Genomic DNA, 20549 nt, shown 5'->3' with positions numbered 1-20549 from the left:
CATACTGATGTCGGAAGGAGGAAATCTCAGGTCATTGAAAGAATTGAGATCATCCCCCCCTCCTCAGTGACAGGCTGAAACCTCCCAAGGCTAACTCAGCCTTAGACCCAGGGTATGAGAAAATGCCCAACACCTAGGCTTCCTGATGCTCTTTAGAAGTGGGGATTGAGCCCCAAAGGCAGAGCTGGTTGGGCTTCTTCAATCAGAATGTCCAATGGTGCCCCCTGCCCCCTGCTCAGGTGGACAGCAGCTCGCAGAGGTTCAGTGTCCCTCAGTGTCTGCGAACTTGTCACAGCTCTTCCCCCTCAGGCTCCCAGGAGCAGTCACCTCCACATGACTCGAGCCTGCTGCCCTCTATCACCTTGGATGATGGATAAGCAGGGGAGACAAGACCTCTCCCACTGGGCCCCAAGCACATCATGCTTTGTGTCCACTGCCCATCCCCCATGGTGGCCACAGACACTAGTCCGTCACAAGTCCTCCCTGTGAATTATATATGCAGCAGTGCTGGGGATCCAACCTAGGACCTAATGCTGACCATGCAAATGCTCTACCACCGAGCCATACCTAGCCCAGCCCTGAATGAAATACATGAATTTTTTCGAGATAGGATCTCATGTAGTCCTGGCTACCCTAGAACTCTCTACGTAGCTGAGGATGGCCTTGAACTTCTAATCCTCCTGGCTTTATGACCTGAGTGCTAGGTTTACCCAGTTTATGGGTGGTGGGATGGAACCTAGGCTTTGTGCATGCTAGACAAGCCGATCTGGCTGAACAGACCCTCAGCCATCCGAAACACGCTCTTAAAGAAACAGAGTTTTCTTTGGGCCCAACTGGAAGACTTCCAAGTGAGCTGGCTTGGTGGTGTGGCAGGGGCGGGAATCATGCCCATCTATGTGGGGTGATTGTTGGATTTCAGGTTCTGCCGAGACTGGGGTTTTGGTGTTCAAGTCTCTTGCTGTTTCCTACTCAGAATCCCAGTATCTTTGGCTAGAAGTGGACATGAGGAGGCTATGTCTGAGCAAGGAGACAGTGGGACCTGATCAGGAACAGTGGCCAGGTGGGAGCCATGGTATTTTCCAAGGGGAGGCTGGGTAGGAGCTAAGCAGGGGACCCGAGTGAACAGACAGACTGCCTAGACACACCCAGACCCCAACACACGTGACCTGAGCTGAACAGGTGGGTTGGTGGAAACTTCCCAGGGACTCCCTTGGCGTGAGTGGCAGAGGGGCCGGTGCTACCTCCCCTTAGTATTCCCTCTGTCAGGAGCTTACTTCATGAGCCCTACATCATTTGGTCCTCCATGCGGCCCCTATCTGTGGTTTACCTCCTCGGAAACAGGGAGAGACCAGGTGTGTGGCTCGCTCGAGGCCACACACATAGAAAGACGGAAGGCCAGATTCAGAAAGGGGGCTGAGATTCCTTTTTCCTCTACTCCGAGTGGACAGAGCTGTACTTCAGAAATGCCCATCCTTGTCTGGCCAAGATCCTCTGTCAGAGCCTGGAACTGACCACACCCTGGGTGTCACCCCACGATGGGGTACATCTGGTACAGGAACAGAACATCACTCTCTAGATATATGTCCTAACACCTGCCCTCCAATGTTGGGAGAGGGAATGTTCCCCACCCTGGTTCCTGCTCATGGTCACTCCAAACCAACCACAGAGAGGCCAGTTCATCCTGGGCAGCAACCCTACATCTTGTCATTCAAGTGCCCTTCCCAGGCCCAAGGATGAATACCCTACTGCCTATTCGGGATCCCTGGATATCTCTAAAGTATGTCACATTCAACATTCCCAAAATTCACACACAATGTCCCTCAACTCAGAAAGCATAGAAATACCTTTGTAACAAGCCTGCACTCACAGCCTGCACTCACACTGAGACCTGTCACAAGGCCAGTAAATGACCTCACTCCAGTCTATCACACCATCCTTCCTCCTTGGGACCACTGTTCACGCAGAACTGTTCTGAATTCCTAGCTCCAAGGCAGCCAGAGTGCCGATCCAGCCACCTCCACATCCCCGAGGGAACTCCATACATCTAGTAGTCTGGCCTGTGCCAATCACAAATGTGTCCTGGGATTTGTGAAAGGCAGTTCTGAGAGAACCCAACTGAAGATGGTCTCCTGGCGGAAGTTCCTAACAGAAAAGATGGCTCTGAGGGGTATGAGTGAAAGAAACAGTCCAACAGCTGGCCCCACTGAACCCGGAGAGACTCTGCGAAGGAAAATCAATATGGTGGTTCTCAGCCCAGGAGACAGCAGGAGTGTGCTCGTGGGGGAAGTGTCTAGAAACCAGGAACTTGCAGGAGAAAGTTCAGAATGGGAGGGGGGCAGGAGCCTGGCTCCTGAGTCCCCAGTAGCTTCTTCAGTGAGGAAATTGTGCATCTTCTCTGGAAATTCTGCTCCTTCTTTGTAGATCTCCTGCCACGCCAGAGCTCCCTGTCCTCTGCAAGGTCCTGGGTGGCTGCATTCTGAAGGAAGTGGGGTGTCACACTTTCTCACAAGGGTGTGACTCAGTTGCTCAAATGTTCTTTGCTCATATCCCCTTAGCTAAATGTGTGATGCTAGGACCTGCGAGGGATAGTGGAGAGGCAAGGCTTCTGCCTCATATTCCTGAGCTGTGGTGGACTTTTTTCCCCAGCAGGAAAAGGGGCAAGGGGCCCTTGGGTCAGCAGACTTGGCTTCCAGTGACTAGGTAACAACTTAGACCTCTCAGCTGTCAGCTGTGGACTCCCCACAGCCTTGGTGCTCCCCAAATCCCATTTGCTCCTCACACAGGTCCCCGAGAGCCGAGCCTTCAGTGGCCTGTCCTCCATAGCATCTGTGTCTCCCGTGCTTACCATCTTTATTTCTGTCTCTTCCCTGGGGTAGGAAAACAGAATGCCTGGCAGAGGAGCCGAGCTCTGGCCTGTCCCAGGCAAGGTACAGGGACAAGAGCTGAGTTCTTGGTGTTAACTTGAGGCTGTGGGGTCAGGTCTCAGCTCATGATGCCCTTCTTTGAGACTCTGAGACCCTTAACACCAGCCGGTGCACCTTCCAGCACTTCTTCAGGCCACTGTCATCTCACACCCAGCACCGTGGGCAAGGATCATGTTTGCTCATGGTTCACCATCTCCCACCTCCCCCAGACTGGATCCCCATGGGAGTGGGGCCTTCTTTCTTGTGTTCCACCAGTTCCTCGGCACTTAGAATTCTCCCAGCAAAGTCTGGCCAGGGCAGAAACCCTGGGGGTGGTTCTCACCGTCACCCCCTCCTTCCTCCCTGCATGCTCCACCCAACTCTTTCTGTCTCTTCTCTTTAAGGAGAGCAGGGCCTCTGGTCAGCAGGAAGGAGGGGGCTAAGGGTGGAGTGGAGCTGTGCTCCTTGTTGAGGGGACAAAGCTGGGACCTTTGTTTTCTAAGAAAAACAAGACTGAGATGAAACCCTCAGATTACAAGAGAAGAAAGATGTCTAGACACTTCTCTGATCGTCTAGGGTCAGGTCAATGAGAGTCCGCTCCCCTGGGATCAAGAAATGCCCCAATTGGCCAGAATAAGTTTCCTCATACACAGAGTATATACTTATGGAGCACCTCTTTGCCCCAACTTTTGTTCTGAGAAGTTTGGAAAATTCACCTTGGAACCATATCCCAAATTCCCACCCCACCAGCCTGAAGCCAACTCATTCCCTGTCCATATGATCCTCTGCCCACTTCCTTGGATCTCAGAAGCATGAATAGGAGCCAATACCGTAGCCAGAACTCTGTCTAAAAATCTGCTCGCCACCTTCAGACCCTCTGGGCAGACATTGCTTCCCTCCAGCTTTGCCCTATTTGTGGAGTGTCTCCATGCTGAAAACAGAGTGGTACCTGTTTGTTTATGAATGGACTCCTCCCCAGCTGGCACTCCTCCCTGCTCAGCAGTACTCCATCCCGAGTCTGGGGTTCCCTCCGGCAGCAGGCCTTGGGCACCTCACTGTCAGGTGTCAGCAGCCGAAACACCGAGGCCGTCCTGAAATCTTCGGGCCCATTGACCCCACAGCAGCCAAACTAGAAGAGAGCCGAAAGAGGGAGCTAGAGCTGGACCAGAGGGGACGTCAGGCTCTGCCAGGACCCTGCTCCCTCTGCCCTCTGTGTGACAGTGGTGATGCCCAGTGTGTCTGTGCTTCAGGGTACCCTTTGTAAGAAGAACATGGCAGTGTATCCCTTACCTCACCAGCACCTGGTAAGCACTTCATATACAGTTGCTATGATTTCATATCATGATATGCTAATTACTATTTTTACATTTGGCATGTGTATGTGTGTGTGGGGACACATGTGGATGTACGCATGGAGGCCAGAGGACAATCTCAGGTGTCATTATTCAGGTGCTGTCCTTTTTTATTTTGTGTGTGACAGGGTTTCTCTGTGTAGCTCTGGCTGTCCTGGAACTCACGCTGCAGACCAGACTGGCTTTGAACTCAGAGACCTGCCTGCCTCTGCCTCCCGAGTGTAGGGATGAAAGGCTTGTGCTACCACTACCCAACTGCGTCTTATCTTTTGAGAGGGGAGCTTTCATGGGACCTGGGGCCCAGATTAGGCTAGACTAGCTGGGCAGTAGCCCCTGTCTCTCCTGTCTCCACCCCTCCTCCCCGTGTTGGGGCTATGAGCATACATCCTAACAGCCGGCTTTTCACATGGGTGCTGGGGATGAAACTCAGGTCCTCGTGACAGCACAGCAAGCGCTAACAGACTCAACCATCTCCCAGCCCCTGTATTGATTATTATTAACATCAGTGACCAATGACAATGGCTATGTCTAGAGGACTTAATGCAGGGGCAGTGGAGAGTCTGTACTGTGAGTGGCTAGCTGTGACAGCTTAGCGTGCTTCACATACGATGATTCACAGGTCAGGAGTGGGATTGGTGATTCTTGATTGATTGCTGATGTCTGGTTAGGCAGGGGAATGGGAGAGCCATAGAGGTCGTCCTCCCTGTCAACGTTATGGCTTTGAATGCTCATGCATCCCAGGATGGCATGGGAAGGGACACTCACTGTGATCATGACCGAATTCCAGGTGGCAGAGAACACGTCCGTGTCATTGTTGCCCTGGTAGTGCTTGGTGAGCTCCCTGGTGAAGAACTCACGGGTGAGCTGGGGACAGAGGAGAGGGAGCTGAGTCTTCTCAGCCTGGCCTCCCAGGTCATCCTAAGTTGTTCATTTTAGGCAGGCACCCCTTCCCAAGGTTTGGGGCCTTGCTGTGTCATCACAGGCCACTGTTATGACAAGGATGGCACATACGCAGGCCTCAGCTAACCCCAGGATGGAACACACTGGGACCCCTGCTCAGCTTTGCGGCTCTTCTCAGAGGATGAGCATGGGGAGGTGGGTGGGGGACGATTGTCATCTCATCCTTCAGAATGAACAGGTGCCAGGCCCAACCTACAAGAAGCCAAGTATGGGTAACGAGGGAGCCTTTGATTACCCATAGCTCCCAGCTATGTCCTCAAAGTCCGTGTTTTCAACATCTTCCTCAGGCTGACTCCTTGTCCCAGGCCAGCCCAAGTATCTTATCCTTCCTGCCCTCCTGTTTGGAGTTCAGGCCTTTGTAGTGCCAGGCCTTGTCCACTAGGCTCATGATAAGGAGCTGATGGAAGTTTCTGGAATGAATGGCCCATGCAGTAGGCTAATCAGAGAGGCTGGTAGCCTAGCCTGGCACACCACATGCCCAGACTGAGACTGTCTTCTCCAACCGCCTGGCCATGTGCCACCCACGAACAGGCTGTCACTGGGTTGGATATAAATTCTAGAACCAGCTAGAGAGGGAACCCACAGGTACCCCTTCTGGAAATACTCCTACAGGAGGAGACTTCACTGGGCTGGGTGCTCTGGCCCTCCCAGGGGTGCAGGTCACGTTTAGGCTTGTGGCACAGGACATGAGACAGGTAGCTCAAAGGCTCTCTGAGGAGGCCCCCAGAGCTCAGTGGGCGGCAGGGGTAGCAGGGTGGAAAGCTGAGGGGTACATACGTGTTCCCTGAAGATGAAGGCCAGGATGGCTGCTGAGAGCTCTACCAAGAAGATGACCAGGATGAACATGAAAAACTGCAGAGAGAGGGCAGTCATGAGACCCACGTGGGCACCGTCCTCCACACCCTCTGTGATAGATGGAGCGCACTCATCTTGTAAGACAGACCATCGCTGCCGTAAATCACTGTTTTCATAACAAACACACCACGGATCTACCCTCGGAGCCGCAGAGTTGCAATAAAACGTATGAGCAATGCAGACAAATAAATCTGTCTTCCGAGTACATGGTCACCTAGAGAGGCTGCTTTGTGTCGTGTATAACTGGAACAGCCCTACCTGGGGGCCCTGGGAGGAGGAGGCTGCTGCTGGAATCTGCCTGGGCTTCCTTTAGGGACATTTCACTGTATGAATTATCCAAGCTGTGGGATTCTGAATTCTTGGGGATCCCAGGCTGGGTTTCCCACCCTGTCAACCTCGAGGTTACTTTTTTCCTGCCCCTGTGCCTCTGGTTGCCATGGAAATAGTGAGGCCATGTTGTCTTCAGTGGAAGCAGGGAAGCCATATTATCTTCAGCTGAAACAGAGGCGTGAGATGGTCAGGAAGGTAATAGTGGGACTCCCAGAAAGTCCAGGGGAGGGGAGTTTGATGTTCAACACAGAGACCTGTCTGCTCCACTCACTGAATTCCTATGTTCCACAGATGAAGCAGGATACTCTGGTGTGGGGCCCTTCTATGCTGGGTGGTCCCTTGTGGCAAAGTTAAGCTCCAGCCTCACTCCTGAGAGGCCTTCCTGACCTCTCCCAGCAGGCCCAACAGAGACACCCCGCCCAGTGGATCCCTGCTGTAGGACTTTGCCGCTCACTGCAGGCTGCCTTCCTCCAGCGTCTGAGAGACCTTACAAATGGGCAGATTGTCATGATGATCCTGTGATGTGCTGTTTGTCTCAGGCCCTGGCCTCACCAACACTGTTTTGGACTTGGCTCAGAAAACTCAATACACACCCTTTGCTGGAGCCACCAGCAGAGGATCCACAGTGAGCGGGCACACACAGGGGCTGGTTCCTATATCCCATCCTCCTGGCCACACTCATCCTATACTGGTTGTACTGACCAGGAGATGGTGTATTGGATTTAGCCTGAGGAAATCTCAGGTCCCTCTTTCCCAATAACATGGGGCTGGTAATGAGGATCGATGACGCAATAGTGAAGATGACCCCATGCTGTGGAAGTGTCCCCAGGTCACTTGGATGAGCTGTAGAACCTGCCTCTTGCTCAGAACTCAGCCACTTAGCCATGACTTCCAAGATGCCCTCACCCACAGTGAATAGCCCTGAGGGGTTTTCTCTCATAGTTTATTCCCCATCAGAAACTCTGTCACTTTATCCACATCCTGGGAGACCCCAGTTATGTTCCCACTATGACTTTTCTGCCTTAACACAGCTTCCCCACAGAGGTCCCAAACTGTTGAGCATGGGTCACTTTGGGAAGAATGAAGGACGTCTGTAAGACACAGAAAGACCCATAGACCTGTCAAATGGTCTGTCAGTGCAATGCCTGAAGAGAGAAGGCCTATCTTAGATGGCTTTGGATATATGTCATCAGCCCCTGTCTTTCTCATGGCTTTTCTCTATTGCTTTCCCTTGTCCATAGAAGAGGAAGCTGAGGCTGGGGAGTTGATGACTGGCCCAAAGGTGTGAAGACTGAAAAGCCTCAGACCAACCCTCTCCCGTTTGGGGCTTCCTGCTGCTTCTGTGCTCAGAGACTGTGCAGCCCAGAGGAAGCCTGACAGGTAAGTAGTAGCCTTGCTGGAGATAGTGTGGGACATCCCGGCACATCTGGAAACCCAGTACTTCTCAGAGACTGGGGCAGTCTTGACCTGAGAACAGGGAGCAGCATGAATAGGACAGAAAGCTTTCTAGGCCTAGGGCAGGACCCTGACTGCTGCTCCCCAGTCTTCTCTGTCTCCCTCTGACCTGGCCTCCATGAGTTTGGCTGGGCTGAGCAGTCGCCACCTACCCACCCTCCACCCCAGCAGAGATCTGGAACTTCCATTTGGCTGGTCCTCAGCTCTACTCAAGACTATTGGTGGGTCCTCCCTGGTCTGTATCCTCCCTGACTGTTGGTCGGTCCTCCCTGGCCTGTGTCCTCCCTGGCCTGTGTCCTCCGACTGCTGGCGGGTTCTCCCTGGCCTGTGTCCTCCCTGACTATTGGTGGGTCCTCTCTGGCCTGTGTCCTCCCTGACTGCTGGCGGGTCCTTCCTGGCCTGTGTCTTCCCTGACTGCTGGTGGCTCCTCCCTGGCCTGTGTCCTCCCTGACTGCTGGCCGGTCCTCTCCCTACCCTGTGTCCTCCCTGACTATTGGTGGGTCCTCTCTGGCCTGTGTCCTCCCTGACTGTTGGCGGGTCCTCCCTGGCCTGTGTCCTCCCTGACTGCTGGCAAGTCCTCCCTGCCCTGTGTCATCCCTGACTGCTGGCAAATCCTCCCTGCCCTGTGTCCTCCCTGACTGTTGGCCGGTCCTCAGGCAGTCGACCCCACCGTGATGCCTGCAATGCTTTCCACGCGACTGTAGATGATGAGCTTTGTTTGAGAGCAACCTTGCTGATCTGCGTGGAAGACCACTGAGAACCCATGGAAGCCTGAGAGCAACCTTGCTGATCTGCGTGGAAGACCACTGAGAACCCACGGAAGCCTGGGCACCATCTAGGAAAACAGCAACTGCCCTGCCCTTTGCTCTCACCACTGCAGTGTTGCATGCCACTCGGTGGTTGCCTTTCTGCAGCTTGGGGGAGAGGCAAGTGCTCAGGGCACCAGCCCTCCATTTTACTGCTGGAGGAGGGGGGTGGTGTTCCTGTCATTTGAGGGTGACTGCAGGAGGTTTCAGTTTTGAGAGTTGTGAATGGCCAGCACTGATTTTTTTTTTTTAATTTCCTATATATTAAGTCAGGAGCAGAGCTAAGTAAGATGCAAATGTTCCCCTTGGATTGTGAGCACAGAATGATAGCTGGGAAGATCTGGTTATCCCCAGTTTACACATGAAGAGTCTTAGGTTCAGAGAGGTTAAACAGTCAGCCATGGGATGCACAGCCAAATAGCAAAGCTCATGCTCACCAACATCCTTGATCTGTTCCCAAAGCTTCCTTCGAGTGCCTGCTCTGAGATAATGTTGACAAGCCAATACACACAAGGCAGGCACAGGCTCACCCTGGGCTGGGCTGCTGAAGCCTCAGGAGAGAGGCCAAGAATGAATGTGGCAAATCTTGGTCTGGGAAAGCGGAAGATCAGCAGAGGCAGGGAGGCTGGGAGCTCCCACCCACAGATCTGCCCTGCACAGGGTGTGAATTTCAAGAGGAAAGTTCAGGTTGCTACACCTACACCAGAGGCGATGCTGTTTCCAGTCTCCTGGGCTCTTCCAGCCGGGTTACTCCCTCCTGCTCCCTTAGCTTCTCACTGCTTGAGACTTTCCCCAGGGGGCCTACGATGTGGGATGTCCTTCTGTACATGTGTTGCTTTTATTGGTTAATGAATAAAATTGTTTCAGCCAATGGCTTAGCAGAGTACAACCAAGCAGGAAATGCAAACAGAGATATATAGAAAGAGTAGGCAGAGTCAAAGAGACACCATGTAGCTGTCGAAGAAGACAGACACGGGAACTTTACCGGTAGGCCACAGTCTCATGGTGTTACAGAGAATGATCGAAATAGGTTAATTTGAGATATAAGAGTGAGCTGGAAATACACCTGAGACAGTGGCCAAGCAGTGTTGTAATTAATATAGTTTCTGTGTGATTATCCAGGTCAGGGCGGCCAGGAAATGACAGAGCAGTCTCCATTTACAGGCCTAGGATGCCCTCCCAGGGAAGGCCCGCCCTTTGATTTCCACCTCTGATAAGCCTGGGTTCTCTTCTCCAGGATGAATGTCCTGGCTCTCCTTCCTAATAAACAGTCCCCAATTTCCACATAGTACAGCTAAGGTAATTGCTAAATACACTCCCCCTCCCCCTCTCCTTCCTTCTCTTTCCCCTCCCCACCCTTGTTAAAATGAGAATCTTTAGGTAAGGTGGACATAGGGCTTCCTGTGACATTCAGAGGAGACACACAGGACATGGCCAGGGTAGACCCTTAATAGAGGCATGGCAAGAGCTAGTGTTGGGGACACTGACCCACACATGTGCTATCATTGTTAGCTGGGTTAGTCACAGAGCCAGTTGTCCTTAGACTTGACCCAGGTTCTTAGCCCCAGAACCAGGCAGGGTTTGCTCCGTATCTAGGCCTTACTGCTGCAGACCTGGAATGGCTAAAGCCATGTTGTTTTCCTTGTTCAGACAACCAGGCTAAGGAGGAAGTTAAGAGGCCACCAGGGTCTGACTCAGTGGCCCTCTTCTACAGCAGCAACCATACAGCCAGCTTTAGTTGGGAAAGACACCGGTTGGAACCTTCCAGAAAACCTTCCCGAAGGGACTGTAGCTCGGGAGGCAGAAGGCTTGCCTAGCATATTCAGTCCTGGACTGGATCCCTAGCATTGCACGACCTGGGCCTGGGGGCGCACCTGTAATCCCGGCACTTGTACACGTGTTTGCATACAACTCACACACTACTACATAACCCACCAAACACACAACCCAGGTACACACACCATATACACATGGCAAAACATAAATGCACACATAATATGTACACATTTACCTGTAATAAACTATACAAGGTACCACATACCATACATGCACACATTCATGTGTACTCACACATACATGCACATACTTAGAACATACACACATGTGATGATGTAGAATTCCCCTCTATATGCTATGAATATGCTTTATTGCCAGTGGTTATTAAAGAAGCTGTTTCGACCAATGGCTTAATAGAGTAAAGCCAGGCGGGAAATCCGAACAGAAATATATGGAGAGAAGGTGGAGTCAGAGAGACACCATGTAGCTGCCGAAGGAGACAGATGTCCTGGAACCTTACTGGTAAACCATGAGTCTCGTGTTAAAATATAAAATAATAGAAATGGGTTAATTTAAGATGTAATAGCTAGCTAGAAATACGCTTAAGCTATTGGCCATACAGTATTGCAATTAATATAGTTTCTGTGTGATTATCTCGGGTTTGGGCGACCAAGAAATGAACGGGCAGTCTCTGCCCACACACATGCCCACAGCTCTAGTGTAGCCCTGGTTTGGATGGCAGCAGTCTGAGTATTCTGCTCTGCCTCTGGTCCACACTGACTTTAGGCTTGTGTGAACTGGACCTGGGAGCAGGGTGAGCAGGGAACAGAGAGGCGGAGTGGTAGGGAGGGGAAGAAACTGAGCAGGAAGAGAAACTGAGAGATGGCTGAATCTGAGAGGGGAGCAGAGGGGTCCATGTGGAGACAGAGAGCGTCAGGGAGGACCTAAGAGGACTAGGCTACTTCAGCCTGTCCCAGCTCTCAACCTTCTCCTTAACTTGACGAAAAACAAATGCCCCATTCTCCTCTCCAGCTGGCAGGGTGCAGGCTGGCAGGATGCAGGGTACACTTAGCGGAGGCTGGCAAAGCAGCAGAGCCCAGACTGCTCTCAGTCAAGAGCACAGGCTGCCTTCCGGGCTTGGCTGCAGGGATGGTCCCATTAACAGAGATGCATCCCTGGGGGCCAAAGCGAGGAGGGAAGGCACGTCTTGCTTTCTGCATCTTTTATTCCTTCCCCTCTCTTTCTTTATGGCATTGTCATACCGCTTTAGTTTTGGTTGCTCCTTCTATGAATTCCCTCATCTCCCCATCTCCTTACCCCTTCCTTCTCAGCACACCTAATTCACTTTTCTTATCATATATATTCTGGTATCTTCCCATTCCCTCTCCTAAAGCCTCTGTTTTTCCTCTCTTGGGCCCCTTGCTAGTTTTCTGGCCTCTACCAAGTACTTATTCCCACATAAATACACATAAATAAAAATTAGAGGTTTGGATCTGCATGAGAAAGAACACGAGCTATTTGTCTTTCTGTGCTTGAGTTACCTTACTTAATGCAATATTTTCCAGTTCCACCCATTTTGCCTGCAAATTTAATAAATTTCATTTTTCTTTATGGCTGAATAAAATTCCATTGTGGCATATGCATCACATTTTCATTATCCATTCATCCATTTTCTGGCTGTTGTGAACAGAGCAGCAATGAACATGGATGTTCAAGCCTCTCTGTGGTAGGGCTATGGAACCCTCTGGGCACCTGCCTGGGAGTGGCACAAACGGGTCCTCACACACCGAGACCAGGTCCTTCCTAAAGCCCTTGGCCCCCCAGCTAGAGCTGCTGCACCCAGGAGCTGACTGATGTGGAAGGGACATTCCACTAGGGGGTACCCGCAGGTCTCTGTCTCTCCTGGTAAAGTTGGCCAGTGTTCTGCTCGGAGAACTAAAAGGACCAACAGCTCCCCTGCCGCTCATGTCACAGGCCATTGCACTTCCTCCCTGGGAGGTGGCACACACAGCTATGATAGGAATGAGCCACATGGGGGTGTGTAAATCTGGGAGGAGCCCCTGGCCAGATGGCTTCCTCTAGCATGCCTGCTGCTGCTGTCTGTAGCAAAGACAGCTTCACTACTTGCAAGGCAGAGCCTTTGATCTCTGCACACTTGACTGTGTCCATGATCAGACCAGTGGCCTGTCCTCCAGGAGAGAGGCATTGACCAGTGTTTCCAACCCCAGCTCCTGAGCCTGCTGTTTGCCCTGGGCCTCAGTCCATAGTGTGCTAAGTACCCTCCACAGGTCCCTACAAGGAAGTCCTTCAGCCCACCAGCCAAGATGGCCCTATCACTGAATTGCCTGCCATCTATGTATGCACAAGAAGTATTTGCAGGTTTGAGGTACATATTCACCCCTAAGCAGGAGTTCTGCAGCAGGGCTGGGCTCAACATTGAAGTTCTCTTGGCCCCAGGCTCACAGAAGTTCCTGGGAGAGAAACCCACCCATCAAGGACAGCGAGTCCACCTCTCCAGAACCCAGGAGAATCCAGAGAAAGACCCTCTGCTGCTCCTTGGTCTACAGAGCTTCAGCCTCCAGCAGAGCTAGGCGGTTCCCTGACAGTCAAAACCGCTGTGCTGAGAGGCTAAAAAACCAGATGGAGCACAGAGCAGGGTGGACACACACAACTCCTGCCTAGTACATCCTCAGTGGCTAGGTCACCTCTCACAGCTTGGGCACGAGGGAGGAGACAGCTACTCCAGGCCCCTGACCCATCTCTAGCAGCAAGGGAGCTGCAAGGGTACCCCCAAAGCAGGAATAGAAGACTGTGATGGTTAACATGTATTGTCAACTTGGCAGGATCTAGAGTTACCTAGGAGACAAGCCTCTGGCCATGCCTGGGAGGAAGTTAAGCGCAGAGGGAAGATATGCTTTAGACACGGCATCACCTCTCCATGGGCTGAGATCTCAGGAGGAATTAAAAGGAGAAAGTGAGCCGAGCACCAGTGCTCCTCTCTCTGCTTCCTGACTACAGAGACAATGTGACCCAGCTGCCTCAAGTTTCTGCTACCGTGCCTTTCCCCCTTGATAGATTGCACCTCTGAACTGAGCCAGAAGAAACCATTCCTTCCCTAAGTTGCTTTTGCCAGGCAATTTGTCATAGCCATGAGAAAAGTAACAAATACGAAGAACTAACAAGCAGCTTCGGAGAGCATTCCATCTCCACTCGGGAAGCCGAGAGCTGCAGGGCACGTGATGTGTCCAACAGCCAGTGTGGCTTTGTTACTAAGGGTGTACATATTGGGGCTTTGGAGGAAGGAGACTATCACAGCCAACAGCAGTGGACTGGACCCGGAGAAGCCTGACTGTTTAGACTCAAGAGGCCAAGGCCTCGCCAAGAACTGTGAGCAGGGGCCCCATGAGGACAGCAGGCTTAGGAGCTGGGACAGCAAAGCCCAGGGGCTGCCTTGCTCCTGGAGGTCAGAACCTGGGCGACACAGCCAAGTGTGCAGTGGCACTGGCTTGGCTTCCTGAGGGGAGGTAGGGGAGTCAGGGCATCACAGGATCACTCTGTGTGTTGGGCTGGCAAGGAGTTAGACCTGGGGAGAGGAGGAAGACTGGCTTAAGAAGCAGCTCTTCAGACACTAGCGTTCCACCAAGCCGTCCTTAAACTGCTGTCTGTCACTGCTGAGCCATGAATGAACCAGAACAGCGTGGTCCTCTCAACTGGTCACCAAGTTAAAATGTAAACTAATGACAGATACAGTTACCTATGCCTTCCTGGCCCACAGCTAAGAGGTATCTTTGTGACAGCAGAGTTAGTTATATCGTATCCTTAACAACCATCTTGGGTCTGGGGCTACTTGGAACAGACTTACCAGACCCAAAGTTAAACAAACAGAGAGTGATTAGTTAGTTTTCCCATGGTTGGTCTATGGGAGTGGAGGGCAGTTTTCATGGCAAAAAGCTCAGGTATCATCCTGGGCAGAACTCAGTTTTCACGCCCACCTCACTGGGCCAATGTTTGAGAAACCAGGTTCTCCATTCTCTCACACGGCCAAAGTGTGTCTTCCTACTTCTGCCAAATTCAAAACTCTCTCAACCTTTCTTCTGGTCTCTGTTTCATGTTTCTGGAAAGGGACTCTGGGACGGTGTCCTGACCTTAGACTTTACCCAAGGGTGAGATGCTGCAGCGCTAAGGGTAAATAACTGGACATCTCAGGGCTTCCAAACTGCTGACACAATCAGTGAATTGGAGACTGAACCCAGGGCTTCGTGGGTGGATACTGGTTCTCTACCACTGAGTTACATCCCCAGATCCCAGGACCCACTGGCTTTAATGCTGACAGTCACAGAGGTGGGGAGAACTTTCTAGTTTCTGAAACCAGGTTGGGCTTGGGAGTCAGCAGCCCTCTCTCCCTCCCACAGTAGCCACAGGTAGAGTGGGGGTGAGAGATGCGTCACTCACAAATAGCAGCAGACACCTGTTCTCTCGGACAGCACCGCAGCAGCCCAGGAAGCCCAGAAGAAACAGCAGGCCTCCCATGGCCAGGACGATGTAGGCACCCGTGGTCAGCAGGGGGTTGGTAGCCACAATTTCCCGGAAGCCAGTCGGATCCACGAGGACCCAGATGCCTACACCCAGCAGGCAGGCTCCTCCCAGCTGTCCACAGGCAGGCATGGAGAAAGGAGGGCAGACAGTGTCGTTAGATGTTTCTTCCACATCCTTCCCTCAGTGAGGCCTGGGTCTGAAGTGCTGAGGCCTGCAGTGTTGGGCAGGGTCCCACCATGCTGAGCCCAAATCTATCTTCACAGCCCACAGTCTCTGTGGGACTCCAAGTGGCCCCTGGCTCCTTGGCCTTCAGTGTAGCTCACACCCTCTCAACCTATTTCTGACCTGTGTGGCTCCTCAGGCTGTGAAGGACCATGCCACACGGGGTTTATTTGTGACCTTCATGTGCTTCTTAAATGTCACTGCTTCAGGTTTATGAGGTTTTCACACTGTGGCCCAGGGGAGGTCAATGATTTGGAAAAGGTCATGGCAGAGTCAAGGCTGCAGCCTAGATCTCCCTGACATTGAACAAACCTCCATGGACAAGCTGTGAGGGTGATGTTGAGCTCACAGTGGCCACCCTAGTGGCAGGGTTTGCTCAATTAACTCCCCCTTTTCTTGGAGACAGGGTTTCTCTGTGTGTCTGCAGCTTTAGTTGTCCTGGAACTCACTCTACAGGCCAGGCTGGCCTCGAGCTCACAGAGATTCACCTGCCTCTGTTCCCAAGTGCTGGGATTAAAGGCGTGTGCCACCATCGCCCAGCTGCACTCCCAAAGCCTCTCACTGATATCTTTGCATGGCCCATCTCTCTCCATGCCTTGTTCATCTTGGGAGAGAAGCCGCTTAAGCTGGAGCAGGGGCTGTGGTTGTTGTTTATTAGCTGTGTGACTTCAAGTAAGTGGCTGACTCTTTCTGAGCCTTAGCACCCTCGGGTTAACCAGCATCTTGAATTCCCACCTCCCACAGCAGCCCCACAGAGCAGACACAGCAGACTCCAGGGCGCAGGGCATTCCATTTCTCTCAAGAATCGACAGCACTGGAAGCGGGGCTGCTGTGTGCGGAACTGGTTTGCCCTGATTCTGGGGTCTAACAGGGCCCGATGTTCCTGGTGGCACAGGTGAAGAATGGTAGGTAGCTGGGATCACTGCTGGCCCTGGCTGACTCAGCAAGTCTATAAGCTGTGGGCAGAGCAGGAAAGCTGGGTGAAGGCCATTGGCAGGTGCATCAGGTGGGGTGGGTGGAGAGACTGGAGGAGGAGCGGGCAGGCTGGAAGAGAGGCCAGCGCTGATTGTTGCACCCTAACTTTTGCCTCAGTTTCCCCATAAATCCTCCAGTAAGGTCTGCTCCTCTCATCACTGTGGGTGGCTTTGGAGTTAAATAGTCAGCTGATGAGAGTTAATTAGGAGGGTCCAGGCATGGGAAAAATGGGCTGGGCTTCCCAGCTAGGGAAATGCCATTTGGTCTGTAGGCTGCCTGGCTCCAAAGCCCAGGAGCAGGTTCCAGGAAAACACAAAAAGATGTGAAATTGGACAAGCAGAAGCGCAGACAGTCCGCCACAGCCACCAGTAGTGGTGCCTGAGCTAGAAGACTCAGGCTGGTCAGGGAAGCCCATGGAGGCCCAAGAGATGTGTGTGTGTGTGTGGGGGGGGTCCTGCTATTGGAAGGGGCTGAGTAGGGAATTTGGTGGGCTGCTAGATGGACAAGGTTTCCTAATGCCAGCACCTCTGCCCCTTCATAACCAGGCTGCGGTGTGGAGGGTATGGACAAGCTTGTTCTGTACTGGCCACATTCTAGTCACCTTGCTCTCTATCTTGATACCTTTTCAAAAAGCCTGTTTTGGTGAGTCATTAAGACATGAAGACAGAGCCAGGCAGTGGTGGTGCACGCCTTTAATCCCAGCTCTCAGGAGGCAGAGGGTCTCTGAGCTTAAACCAGCCTGGTCCAGCACAGTCAGGGCTACACTGTCTTGATTTTTTTGCTTTTGTTTTTTGTTTTTCAAGACAGGGTTTCTCAGTAGCTATGGGGCAGACCCTAGAACTCCATCTGTAGACCAGGCTGGCCTTGAACTCACAGAGACCCACCTGCCTCTACCTCCTGAATGCTCGGATTAAAGACATGTACTACCACTGCTGGTTGAAACCCTGTCTTGAAAAAAAATAGAACAATCAAACAAAGAGAGATAAAGATGTTGAGGTTCCGCATGATGAAGTGTGCTTCCAATTGCAGAGCTGCAGTGTCAAGGCAGGCTCCTCTGAGAGGCTCCCACAAGGCTGGCCTGAACAGCTCTGAGGTCACTGCTTGAGCGTGTGTTTGTGTGTGTGTGGGTAAGCAGGTGCACATACATATGTGTGCATGTGTGTGCATGTGCAGGCCACAAGTCAATCCCAGGTGCGGTTCCCCAGGAGCCATCCACATTGCTTTTGACAGTGTTAGCTGAGGCAAAGCCCCTGGGGTGTCTCCCAGAGCAGGAGTTATGAGCATGTGCCATCACATTTGGCCTTTTATGTGGGTTCTAGGCCCTGAACGTGGGTTGTAAATGAGTCCTCTCCCTGGTCCCTCTAGCCTATCCTTTGCCAGAGGCTGTCCATCTCAGGGCCTGGCTGAAACATCTGCTGTAAAGGAAGTAGTGGTTGGGACTCAGGATTAGGGCAGTCAGTGCCAGCCCTCCCAGAAAGCCCACTGGTCAGACTCATCTACCTCTGGGTAATCAGCTTCCTGTGGACATTTTAGGGAGGAGGTTAGGCTTGTCATCAGCAGAGACCAGAGATCTAGGGGACACCCAATGGAGACCCAGGGTCACTTACAAATATGAAGAAATTGAAAACAAACATCAGATACTTCATGCAGCTCAGACAGTCGCCTTCCATGGTGTTCCACCTAGAAAACACAAGGCCAATCAATTCTTCAGCTGGAGACACTCAGACATTCCTCCAGCTGGAGCCCGGCCCAGCCTCGGCCAGGAGACCCAGTAACAATTCCTCTCTCAAGGGCAAAGATTTGTTTCTTGTTGGGTCAGCACCGGGCAAGGACAGCTGGAGCTTTAATCTGGAGCCTTAACTCTCGTTCTCTAGTTCCCTGTCTCTTTTTCTGTCACCGTCCTCTGAAGTGCATGCCACACACCACACTTCACACAGACACATTCCACACTCCATATACTTCACACACACACACACACACACACACACACACACACACACACACACACACGAGGTGCCAAGGAAGAGACTGTCCATGGAGTGTAAGGCCCTCTGTGGTGGTTCTCACTCCACTGAGCCCATAGGATATGGGGAGCAGATGCCCTGAAGGCTGGGAGGACAGACCAAACCTACCACCTTCAGGGTTGGCCAAATCACAGTCTCCATGGGGTTTTGCTTTAGCGTCTTGACCTGAAATGGCCCTGAAATGCAAAGCCCCTGGAGGATTTAAAAACTGAACCCTTGCAGGGTCTCCCTGCTCCAAACCTAGCTGATGGCTCCATCCTTTCATCTCCTCTCTCTTGCACAGACAACCCCTGAACACTTGGGACCCTGCTGCAGCAACCCCGGGTTGGGGAAAGGCGACATTTAAAAGGATAGGGGTTTCCACAGCAGTTCTCTAACTGGGTCCCTGAGGCCAGGAAACCCTAGTTATTTTCAGCACTCTCCACGCTACCCCATTACCCCACCCCTGATCCCAGGACTCAGCCCTTCATCTCCAGCAGGCGTAGGGGCCAGTCTTGGATTGGGAGCAGGGAAGTCCCCTGGAGAGGAAACCTGTTTTCAGATTGCACAGGAGAATGACAGATGTTTGATAAAGGCAGGCCATTACGTAGATTAAGTCCTTCAATCCTGGCCGGGAAGCATGGAAACAGGGCCAGCGTCCAGGGCCAACCTGACCTGGTGTGAACCCAACTTCTTCACTGGGGGTGTAGGACAGGGGAAGTACAGTGGAGAGCAGGCTGGGAGCTGCCTCCTCATGCCCTTCCACAAGACTACCTAGGGATACAGGAGCAGCAGACTGGACCTATTGCCCAGAGACCCTTCTCCCAAGCCTCTGGGAGTCCTATGCTTACATGAAATGCAATTTACTGCTTCAGGTAGAATAAAAGCTCGGAGCTTTGAGGGGTACATATGTCTGATACCATTAAGTGCTGACTTAGGATTGGCCTGGGATACCTTACGTCGCTAACACATCACTGAAAATTATCATTCTTCCCAAAGAGTTGAGAAGTATCAATGTGGCCTGTGACATGTAGCCAGCCAGTGATGGACCCTGGCTGGGGCAGCCCAGCACCCTGTGGGTACCACCTGCTGTAGGTGCTGTGTGGTTATTCAGGAGTGCACATGGACCTCAGCGAGACATGTTTCCCCAAGAGCCACGACCAATGTGTTCACTGAGATACTTCCAGTGTTCAGGACAGACCAGCACAATGGCATCAGTTAACACAACTTCATCAATGAGTGACTGAGAGAAGTAAAAGACAAAATGGCAGAGTCAGAAGCTCAGAAACAGAGACCTATATGCAAGAGAGAAATGAAGGGGACAGGTGATAGAGAGTGATCAATGTGGGGTGCAGGAAGGGATACACAGATTGGACAGAGTCAGAGTGGGGGTCAATGTCAGGGGGCAGAAGGGTCACCGGGGCAGCTCTCCAGGGGCCAGCAGGACAAAGTCTCCTAGTCAGAGCCTCTTAGGTGTGCCTCGCACCAGCCCAGCTTGCCCTAGAGGACAGAGTTTATTGTTGCAGGATAGCGGGCACCGGGACGCAATCAGAGCTCCTGATGTACACAGGCAATGACTTGCTAACTGGTCCATGGTGCTAATGAAAGGCTGTCGGAATGTGGTGCTGTGCCAGCTGGGGAAGGCGGCACTGGGTATCTCCTGCCTACACAGCAGTCCCTAGTACCCTGCTGGCTGCACGGGAGCCATATCTTTATGTAGTTTCTGCCATGGTCTTTATCAGTGCTGCTCTGAGGTGACAGGCTTGGGTGACCATCTGATGCCACCTGGGCATCTGTTACTCCTCTGCTGAGGGCCATGCCACCAAGTCCTTCCCAGTAACTACAGGCTATCATCAGGGAGAAGTTTGATGCAGGGAGCCTTTCTTGGTTCTGCATGAAGATTTGCTAGAAGTTTCCTCTAGAGAGTCAGCTCCCAGCAGCACAAAGGAAGTTGGGCTTACTCTGTGGAGGCTTGTGCTGGTCACATATGTGGGAAGTTCTGTAGCCCAGACCTGCTTTAGGCTGTGTTAGAGAACAGACTCAAGAGAAGGTCTACCGGCAGAGCTTGGGTTGAGGATCTTTCTCGGGGGAGATGAGAGGATTTTAAGGTCTCAAAACACTTGCTCAGATGCTCTCCTTCAAGAGAAACCCACTTGGGGACAGTGAAGTGTATGCTGGGTGACAGATTCTCCTTCTTCCTACTCTCCCTTCTTTTACTAATCTGCTGATTAACTGATTCATCAGTCTATCCATCTGTCCATCCATCAACCTACCTACCTACTCCATCCATCCCTTCATCTATCCATTCATCCACCCACCACCCATCCATCCATCCATCCACCCATCACCCATCCATCCATCCATCCATCCACCCAC

The 20549-nt window shown here is 52.1% G+C and overlaps 1 protein-coding gene across 6 annotated transcripts in view; it reads right to left on the bottom strand.

The window, feature by feature from the left end:
- The window catches only part of Tspan18 (tetraspanin 18), a 137465-nt gene that overhangs the window by 4125 nt on the left and 112791 nt on the right, over positions 1-20549 (bottom strand). For all 6 annotated transcript variants that reach the window (XM_085696642.2, XM_085696643.2, XM_085696638.2 and 3 more), the window contains 5 exons: positions 17778-17850; positions 14890-15084; positions 5993-6067; positions 5021-5119; positions 3853-4032 (listed from right to left, as the gene is read on the bottom strand). In XM_085696642.2, the coding sequence (XP_085552768.1) occupies positions 3853-4032; positions 5021-5119; positions 5993-6067; positions 14890-15084; positions 17778-17840 (612 nt within the window). In that variant the 5' untranslated portion in view covers positions 17841-17850. The remainder of the gene's footprint in view (positions 1-3852; positions 4033-5020; positions 5120-5992; positions 6068-14889; positions 15085-17777; positions 17851-20549) is intronic.

This window comes from Myodes glareolus, chromosome 10, assembly GCF_982192425.1.
Source record: "Myodes glareolus chromosome 10, mMyoGla1.1, whole genome shotgun sequence".
Taxonomy (NCBI): Eukaryota; Metazoa; Chordata; class Mammalia; order Rodentia; family Cricetidae; genus Myodes; species Myodes glareolus.
The sequence above is the reverse complement of the archived record's forward strand: the minus strand, read 5'-3'. Positions and strand labels throughout refer to the sequence as shown.